At 38.4% G+C, this 10,293-nt stretch overlaps 1 protein-coding gene across 3 annotated transcripts; it reads right to left on the minus strand.

The window, feature by feature from the left end:
• Positions 1 to 89: 89 nt before the first annotated feature.
• Positions 90 to 9,917, minus strand: LOC148843148 (homeobox protein knotted-1-like 3). 3 transcript variants are annotated; one of them, XM_088957537.1, is made up of 6 exons: positions 8,481 to 9,917; positions 3,283 to 3,403; positions 1,297 to 1,490; positions 1,086 to 1,217; positions 867 to 1,003; positions 90 to 787 (listed from the first exon to the last, which is right to left on the minus strand). In XM_088957537.1, the coding sequence occupies exons 1-6, from the start codon at positions 9,300 to 9,302 to the stop codon at positions 748 to 750; spliced, it is 1,446 nt and encodes a 481-aa protein (XP_088813663.1). In that variant the 5' UTR covers positions 9,303 to 9,917; the 3' UTR covers positions 90 to 747. The 3 variants fall into 3 exon arrangements, with proteins under 3 accessions (XP_088813663.1, XP_088813664.1, XP_088813665.1); XM_088957538.1 differs by having other exon boundaries at positions 90 to 784; positions 8,481 to 9,857; XM_088957539.1 differs by having other exon boundaries at positions 90 to 776; positions 8,481 to 9,796.
• Positions 9,918 to 10,293: the final 376 nt, after the last annotated feature.

The raw sequence follows: 10,293 nt of genomic DNA on the forward strand, positions 1-10,293 counted from the left end.
CACTAGCACAATGACATAATGCACTAATGATACAAATGAAGAAAAAGGGGAAAACAAAAGAGATGCATTTGATGCTTCTAATAGTGTAATGCTGGAGAAATGGAAAGTAGTGCAGATTAGTTGCTTGCTTAGAAACACTGTTTTTGACATATAGACTACATAAATCATCTCTCTGTATTATGCTGTAGTTTTACCTCCACAAAAAGACATTGCTGATCACGCTATGGTCACTAGTAAAAAATAAAAACTGCTGGGAGTATCATGCAAGAAATTATTACACTGTACACCCACAACCTGTAAACTATTCTTATTGACAGATATATAGAATAAAAATCTTAAATCTGCCAATGCAGCGAGGGGGATAAGGAAAATGAAAAAAAGGAGAGGATCAAAGATACAGGTAGCTTCTGTTCCACAGGTTATATTCTCAAATTTGAGATGCTTAATTTGATAGCACTACATGCGTTGTAGATACCTCTGTGGCTTCAAGTGTAAGCATACCTGTCAATCAGAAGTGATCGATATTCTAACCAACCAATTGTAAATACTAGACAGCTGCCTCACTACATAACCTCTTCTCTGTAAAAGTAAAATCAATATCTCCATGCGCAATCCTGCAGTATTACCAAGCAGTCGTATTCTGTACTTTTCTATGCACTACATTGTATTATATGATGCGGGATCACCCATTGGATTGCAAAGCATGGATGGATCATCTGTGTTTGGATCTTAATTTTGGCACATCAGCTACAGGAAGCGTTCGCCACTGTTTTCACCTGCATTACTTCTTTTCCAAATTTTAGTTGGCAGGAAGTCCGTTAAATAATGTCTTTAGGCATGAAGATATACTTTTAGCGAAATCATACCTCTTGCGCTTGCTCTTCAGGGCAGTGGATGATGAAGGGTTACTATGCCAGTTTCTCTTCCTCTGGTTGATGAACCAGTTATTAATCTGCTTTAATTGCAAGCCTGTTTCTTGAACTAACCTGGCCTTATCCTCCTCCTGAAACAGGATTCAGAAACCTGGTAATAACTCAATTAGGTCAATTGAATAACTGTAGCAAGTGAAGATAAGCCAGACTTACTGTTGGATATGGCCACTTAGCATGTGATTGCCACCAGGCCTTTAAGAGGGAGGTTGTATCTCCTGGGAGTTTTCCTGCTCTTCTTTTGCGTAGAATCTCCTCCCTTATGTCCACAATTTTCTCCTTGTAACCCTAAAAGACAGAATATCGATAAGCAACCTTGAACATGCACAACAATAAACTATAGAATATTATAAACCTATGACCTTACCTGTTTCAGCTCATGCTTCAGCTCTTGCCTCACGCGTTCCATCAAGGACCTCTCACTCTCTGTTGGGATAAGAGGACCAAAACCCATGCTGTCTGTCCCATCCAAGCTTCCATCAAACAAGTTGGCATCACTATCTGCTTGGTCATCATCATCATCTGACATTGTTGCGCCTGTGCCTTCACCTGGTGAGACACCTGTTCATGCAAGCATGGTTGGTCACATTAATTTCAACAGAAACAGGAAATTATGAGAACAAAAAGAATGAACACTTTGAATGTGCACGGATCTGAGTACAAATGACAAACTAATTGCATTTTCAGTCATCAATACACGTCAACAGATCAACTCAATAGTGCATTTTCTAACTTGAATATTTTAGAAAACCAGTCTCAAAGAGAAAGCCTTTTCCTGGGTTTAGAAAACAAATATATCACTAAATGGATGTTAAAAAAATAATAAAAGCTAATAAAAAAGTTAAACAAAAAAAGGATAAGCAACAGATATGACAAATTCCTCCACACAAACCAACAAATTTGGAGGGGGAAAAACTCTAGACAACAAAAACAAGAGATTGAGGAGTAAATAAGCTTTACCTACACCAATCTAAATCATATAGACAAATACTTTAAATGGTAGATCACTAAAATCTTCAGGAAGAAATCAGAAGGCAAAGGATTAATGCTCACACAAGAAACAGGAAAGAAGATAAAAAAAAAAACTGGAAAAAATAAGATAAGGAAACTGAAAAAAAAAAAAAAAGATAAGGCACAAAATAGATAAAAGATTAGAAAGAAAGATCTGTTTGTTTGTTTGAAAATGTAAATAATTTAGCTTATGTACTAAATGGGGTGAATCCAATTATACATGTTTTTGTGTAAAAGATTAGAAAGCGACAAACTAAATCTCAGGAGAATATAAACATAATATGAGTTTCTTACTAGCCCCCCCGGCTCTATTACAAGTATTCTTAGGTTTAACCCAATTCTTCTTCTAGTAGCTAGTCATGCCAACTAGCCAGATCAGCAACCCAAATATAAAGAAAAAAAAAAAAAAACGACATTCTTAAACCAGCATCCCATCTAACTGCTGTATTGTATTTTGCAAAACTAGAAAGTTGAATTGCATAGTGTGGCCAGTGATTACATGTAAAGCCCTGCAGTGTCCTCTGACCCAGACTAACCTCCTAACAATGAAGAGGTCATGTATATTCAGCAAAAAAAAAGAAGAGGTCATGTACCAAAAGCTTGTGGTAGAAAGGGATTCACAGGTAATTGTGGGGTGGCTTACAAGGACAAGTTCTTGGAGATATAGACATATTATGAGGGAGAGATTAAAAAGCTAGACCATGTCTTTGTAGACATCCAATAAAGTTGGAATGGTACAGAGAATATTAAAAAGCTGCAAAAGTGAGCTACACAGTCTACAGATGGGCATCAACAACCAACTTCTTGGCTGATAGTCTAGCAAAACAGGGGGCAAATCAAAATCAGTTGTACTAGGGTTTTATTCCCTAATAAGAGGATTTTTTAAAAGTCTACAATAGGGCTAACCATGGCAAGCTAATTATTGAGGTGCTTGACAGACGCGTTGTATTGTATATTATTCTTTTCAGCTAAATTAATAGTGTCATTGGTTGTTAAAGACCAGAAAAACCATGTATCCAAAATATTATGTTTAAAAGAATATTATTCTAGTGTTCTGATACACACACAATAAAAATGTGAATATGATACACATCAAAACGATCTGGAGTAAACTAAGTACTGATATCTATATCAGAATAAGTGATGCAGATCCATACAGGAATTATTAGGGACCGGGCTAGAAGTGGGTGGATTAGAAGTGAAAGCTACCAAACAAGCACATCACAACCAACCAAAACAAATAAGAAAGAAACAAATCCATATATGGAGCAAGTCTTAAAATCCCTACCAAATATCACTCCCATGTATTATGCAAATTTATCAAAAAGAAGATATGATTCACCTGTTAGGCTCTGTAGAGACTGCTCAAGCTCCCAGCAGGCCATTACTGCTTCCATTGCATGGACACGGACATGCTGCTGCAGTTGTTCTTTAAAGGAACATAACAGTAAAACAAAATGTGTCTGCATACCAAGGAAAACAAAGAAGATGAAAACAATGGAAAAATCATGATCTTGAAAATCTCAGCAGAAGTCTGTAGTAAATTAAAGGAAAAATTCCACTTTAGTACCCTGAACTTTGGGGGTAGTGTCAAGTTAAGCATCAAAGATAACCATTTCTAATTAATAGCCAACTTGTAATAATAGAGAGTGCTTATGAGTCAAATAAAAGTTAGCACGATATCTTAAGACTGAATTTGGACCAAGGGAGTGGAAATAGAATTGAATTACACTCCCAACCCAATTTCTCGGAGTTCAAATTACTAGCACCCCCCACCATTAAAATGGAAAAGAACTACACAAGGAATTTTTAGATATACAAATATGCAAAATTGAAGGCCTAAATCCACCAGTCTCCAAATTCCACTCTGCTATGAAACTAAACCCAAAAGATGAAATTGCTGACCCTCATCCCCACCCTTCTACCTACAATTCCAGTCCCACCATGATCCGAACACAGCCTTGGTTGAGTTCTTTCAGCCTTCTTAGAGCAATGCATGCTTGGCTTGAGTTGGAAAATTAAAAAAGAAAAAGAAATAAAAACATTCATCTTTGTTCCATCTCATCACCATGCTATACATCAATTGTGTGGTTTGAGGAACTTCAGTAATGCCTCTCCTTGACACCTCATTGCTTATACAACCAACACCTCTGACAACACTTATAGGATTTTGAACACTAAACATAAAAAAATGAGAGTTCTAGCTCAAACTAACAATATATTTTTTTTTTGTTGGAAAAAATTAACAATATATTTTGACAAGTACAATACAGCATCATCATTCCTTGCTTACCTTTCATGTCTAAATATAGCATTGTGTTTATTTAAGTACATGGAAAGTTTGTTTTAAATCATCAAGTAACAAATGGTAATAGTTATTTATCAAGATCCGACTGTGACTTATCAAATGGTAATAAGATGAATAAAAATTCACAAATTTTATCCAGAGACCATGTCAACTAAAAACGTGCTTGATCAGTTCTTGTTAAAGGAATATAGTCTTCTAGGCACTCAATTTAGATTGAAGATATGAATCAATAGTTGCATGTTGTTCAATCACATCCCATCTTAAAGACCAACCACACCAAATCTTTGATGGTGCATGAAAGCTCTTGATTTGGGATGTGAGAAATTGGACATCAACCTTGCATTTAGACACTCATTATAAGAAATGCTCAAGGGTGAAGCCAAGTCAATGGACCATAATGTTTTCTAGTGTTAGGAATTTATAATGAATGTAAATTTTAGAATATGTCTCCATGCACCTTTTATTTCTGGGGGAAGGATTTTTCCGGAAGACAGTTGAAGTAGCTGCTTGCCTGATCAGAATTAATTTCTGTTTTGGCATACCATGGTAATGGATATTGGTACTGCATCACCTTGGTGCACTTAGAGTTAGAATCAGGGAATGAATTAGTGCACTATGAAATCAATTCGAGTCATGGCTAACTCAGAACAGATGATTTTGACAGAGTATTAAAACATTAATTTGATACACCTCAGCCAAGTAACTTACATGATTCCTAACATTGAAACAAGCCAAACTCATAAACAATTATTACAACATTGTTTGATAAGGATTCATTGTTTTGAATTTGAAGAACCTTGCCTCTGGTCAAAAGCTGCAGTTCAATGAGTTGGTCTTCAATAGTGTTGCATACACTCTCCTAAATGGACATGCCCATGCCAAACATGTATTGGATTCCAAAACTCCATGGATTCTCAAGGGATACTTCTAAGTAATGTTTCTCTTCTATCCCCTAGCTTATTTGACATAAATGAATAGTCAATTTACAAGAGGAATGGCATTTTTCATATCAAATATTACTTAGGCTCAGTTTGGAAAGAGTACAAATACAAATATGTAGAGTGCAAAATCTTGTATATTATATTATTTTGTATATATTTGCATTGTACATATTTGTATTTGTACTCTTTCCAAACTGAGCCATAGTAACAAAAGAAACATCTTAGACCCACCCCCGCTGAAGGTATATAATGTTAGAATTAAAAAATTACCAAGCATTTTTATAGTATATACGTCTGCCCATGAGTCCACATTTTCTCGTCTTGCTGGTGAGACAGTGTCCTAGAATATGACAGATTCTGATTCCCTTGTCCCTGTCCATACAACTAGGGGTGAGCATTTAGTTTTTTTGGTTCAAAACCGAACCAAAAAACCGAAATTTTAAAAACCGATTTAACAATATGACAAACCAAACCGAAACCGAAGCATGTGAAAACCGAATAAACCGAACCAATTTTTTTTCGGTTATTTCGGATATTTCGATTAAAACCGAAATTATTTAACTTGAGAGTCTCATTTCACCAAAAAAAAAAAATGTATACCAGTTATGGGGTTACCTGTCCAACTGATGTTTGATTGTGAAGACACATTGACTTAAGCCCTTTCTGATGGTACTGTATGAGAAAAGCTGAGATAGAGGCAATTTCTTTTGTAGCAAAATAATTGAAGATGGCCGGGCTTGTGAGGCAGGGCAGCCACTAACCAGCTGCAATGGCTAACTCTGCCATGCTGCAATGGCAGTGCTGATCCGGTGAAGTAGAGTAGAATTCAAAACAGAGACGTAGGCAAATGCAAGTGAGAGTCTCTGGTTTTTGACCTATTGGGTAGTGGGTTCAGACATTCAGCTGCTATTTTAATGTTTTCTTGCACTCTTTTACGTTTTTCTTATTTCGGAAACTAGCAGGCGCCATTTTACTTGTCTTTTACTTGTTTTTCACTCTTTCATTCTTTATAAATTATAAAGTAAATAATATTAAAAATATATAATTATAATTGTAAATCGGTTTTTTCGGTTAACCGATTTATAAGTATGATAACCGAAACTGAAACCCGAAATACAAAAAAAACCGAAACCGACCGAATAACCAATTAGACCGAACCGATTAAACCAAAACCGAAATTGCGGTTCGGTTTTTTGGTTTTGACCGAATTATGCTCACCCCTACATACAACACTGGTTTTTAAGTGGTCTCTACTTTCTACCCATCAGTTATGATAATTATATCATACCTGCCCAAATATACAGGGAGTTCTCCCCACCATGTATATTAATCTTTACATCATGTCATGTAAAGACTAAAGAGTATTCACATTGTGTGTAATTTCTGTATGTCTCACCATGTTCATTTTCCAATCATTTCCAACAAAGATAACCTTCAAAACATCCATCTCAGCATCATGCAAAATTTGCAATTGGTATTAAAGTTTCACATTGTGTGGTGAAGGGGATATATACCACTCGTGTAGAAAAAGCTTTCCATTATGCTCGTCTGTTTTCCTTTTTCTATCCACACCACAGTACCACACCAAAAGCACCATTTGCTATGCTTCCATCTTTTCTTCTTTTTTTCTAAATTTTGTATCATTTATTTTATCTGTTAATGTAATTTACTAATTAATTATATGAGACAATTTAATCAACTAATATAATATATATCAAAACTTAGTAGATTGGAGATATAAAAACCCAAGAACATGGATCACCAAAACAACTACAAGATTCCAAAGAATAGATAACTTTTCAGACCCTTATTGAATTTCAATTCATAGAAACAGATAATTCGTGTTATAGAACAACAAATTGAAGAATTCAAGCACATTGGAATTAATTTCCACAAGAAAACTGATTAAAACAGAAATTTTTTTCTCAAGTCCTCAAGAACACATAAATTCCTTAGATGAACTAAAATATTAAAGGCATGTTTTGTACAATTGTTCAAATCATTTCCTTAAATAGTTATGCTCTTTCCTTTCCATTTCTTTTGGAGATGATTGCCTTTGTAGTAATGCTTATACAGAAACTACAGTAAGAAATAAAATGATATAAAAGGCAACTTAGTGCATGTGAAAGAAACATCACAAGGGATAAGGGTTAGATACCAGAGGAAAAGAAGAAAATCCAAACTTTGGAACGTAATTATAATGTACTTTATAGCATTTAGACATTCCAGACCTTGTGTTTCCTGTGTCATCTCATCTTGATGTGGAGTAATCAAATCTGATGCTACCAAATAACTCGATCATGTTTTCTTTTCTTCCTGATTTCCTTAGATTTTCCGACACTTATTTTAGCTTAAAAGTCAGCAAGTCCTCATTCAAGAGGTCACCTAGTTCAAGGCCATCTACTAGAAATCCCGCATTAAGGGAACTATCTGGAAGCACCTGAAATTTATATTAATCTTGACTCAGATTCAAACTTCTACATATCTTCTGAAATTTCTTTAGAAAAATTGTTGAGAATACGAAGCTGAGATGTTGACTGTTTTTGTTATGCATTTAACTTGTTCAGACTCTGTTCCCTGTTGCCTAGCTTCATTTTTGGACAACTTTCTCTACTCAATGTACAAGGTTTATCTCCCTCTTTCCGAGATAACCGAGGTTCCATACTTTCATTAGAATTTCTGAACCATGAAGGTAGATCACAGTTTTGACAAAAGGAGGTACACCTAACTGCTTTGGCGTTAAATCCTTTGCTGCGATATGCCAAGGTGCCAACCAAGCTTGTTGCAGGAATCTCGAGTTTCTTTCCCCCGCTCTCAATTGCACACCTTATCTAATAACGGAAATACTAAATCATCTACTCCATGTTAGGACTTAGGAGAATCATAAAGCAAAAATAAGATAACAATCCATTTCAACTGATAAAACACCTCCCCCCTCACCCATTTCATCTTCTTCATCGAAAGCAAAGCGCTACAGAGACCAAGAACCAGAAACTGGAAGATCGAGACTCCAACTTACTCCCCCAATTTTGTTTACCTTCGTAAATATTCCATTCTTTTTCCCAAAAGGCAAACAGCTGCATCCTAATTAGCAACAAATCTCAATTTGGAAGCCCTCAAAGAATATCGAAACAAACATTGAACTACGATAAAAGTCTCTAGTTAAAACAATCAACACTAATGAAAACCATTTTTTCTGTGTTTGGTCCCATAAATCATCCACCGTCAGAAAACAAATAATAAACAAATTGAAACAAAGCCAACAAAAAGAGAAAGAAGAGCAGGGAATACCATAAACTGATCAAGCTCTTTATCGTCGCTTACGAGCTGCTGGTTACCATGACCAAGTACTGAGTACTTGGAGACGACATGCTGCGACTGCGCAAGCTGTGCATCAATCCTCGGCAACTGATCGACTGGAGTTGCAATGCGCAGGCACGCGACGTGCGCTGAAAGCAACTGCTCGTAAAGCGGATGAGACAAGATATCAGCTTTATACTTTGCATTCTGCCAGGAACCAACTCCATCCCCTCCACCTCCGGCTTCACTCTCCGCCAACTCTGCGCCACCGCTATTATCCCCCGGGTTCTGGTTGTTACCACTGTTCCTATTATCATTATTAGCGTTCAAATCGGCCGAGTTGTGAGACATCGAAGCGGCAATCATCGAGTCACTCGATACAGGAACATCGTCACCGCCACCGACATCGCTAGCGTTCCGTTGAAGAATCGGCCGCGGTAGCCACTGGTTCGAAGCGGCCGACGTCGGCGAATCCGAATTGGTTTGCAAGTGTAGGAAGCTGCCGTCAACGTACTGGTTCTGCTGCCTAAGAATTGCGTTGCTTAGCCACGTCGGTCCACCTCCGCCTCCTCCTCCACCTAGATGGTGCTGCTGTCCTGGTGGCGGTTGTTGCTGCTGCGGTTTTCCACCTGTCTCGATCATTAATCTCTGTATATCCTTCTGTTCTTTCCCCGCACCTCCAGTCCCGTCTGACGAAGTCTGTCCTAGCTGTTCCGGTATTATACTCCTTAAAACCGCCGTGTTTTCCCCTAAATGCTGCTCGGTGAAATGCTGCAGCGCCATCTCGTGCGAGAGATGATTGTGAAACGCCATCTATTAGCGGTTTCACGGGAAAAACTGCATCTTTAATCCGGTTTTCCACTCTAGAAACAGAGTTTCAACGATGCGAGGGAGCGAGCGGGCTGCGGGCTAACGAGCGAGCTTGGAGAAAGAATTATTTTATTTATTAAATATTATATATAAACATATCTCTCTACTCTCTACCATGTAGATAGAGTCCTAGAGAGAGAAGTTATACGACCTACGTATGGTAAAACGGAAAGCTGTTTTCCGGCCTGGTTTCGAGAGGAAGAAACCTCTCGGGAAACTGCTCGCAATTACAGAGTGGAATTGGCGAATACCGAATAGCGCAGCTACGGCTGCCGACGCCGCCGAACTAATGAAAAGGTTTAAGAAAAGCTCGAAGGATCCACGTTGATGCGACAATCAAGTGGATAGATCGGACGGTAGGAGTTTTGCACACGTGGGAGAATTGATGTTTGGAGAGGTAATCAGACAAAAACCGGTGGATGTCTTAGATTATGCGCAACAAGACATGAATTAACGCTACTTATTGACGACGTTGGTCGACCGGCTATAGCCGGTACCGAACCGGGACAAACGAAATGTTAAAAAGACCCGGGAAAAGGCGATCGAATTACGTCGCGTGTCCCTACGCCACTCACGGACCGGGGTGTTCGAAATCTAATCCGTCCGATGGACACGCGGCAGGTCTTCATCGAGTGGACCACATGTGGAGACCATGTTGAAGCACGCGCCTTGGCCCGTCGAATGAGAGACCGACACGTGGGCAAAGCATCCCGTGGTGGGGGCCGGTCGGAGAATTTTGACTCTTCCTCCCCCCTCTTGCTTTTTGCCGTCTGAAGCGCCGCCGGCTTAATCACGCTCGCTCCGCGGTCCCCTCTCCCGGTGCAAGGGGCCGAAAGAAGGTAGGCCCCACCATCATATGCTGCCAATCAGTGGGGACCACTCGAGTTACTGTTTTGGCTCCTTCGGTTGCCACGTTTCACTACATAGGATGGTC

Source organism: Nelumbo lutea, chromosome 8, assembly GCF_056320005.1.
Source record: "Nelumbo lutea isolate HS-2025 chromosome 8, American lotus-T2T, whole genome shotgun sequence".
NCBI lineage: Eukaryota > Viridiplantae > Streptophyta > Magnoliopsida > Proteales > Nelumbonaceae > Nelumbo > Nelumbo lutea.

Coding starts and splice junctions, on each gene's coding strand:
- LOC148843148 (XM_088957537.1), bottom strand. CDS start 9,302: ATGGCGTTTCACAATCATCTCTCGCACGAGATGGCGCTGCAGCATTTC. Junction 1,004..1,085: donor CTAAGTGGCCATATCCAACA/GTAAGTCTGGCT, acceptor ATCCTGTTTCAG/GAGGAGGATAAGGCCAGGTT. Junction 788..866: donor CTGAAGAGCAAGCGCAAGAG/GTATGATTTCGC, acceptor AATTTGGAAAAG/AAGTAATGCAGGTGAAAACA.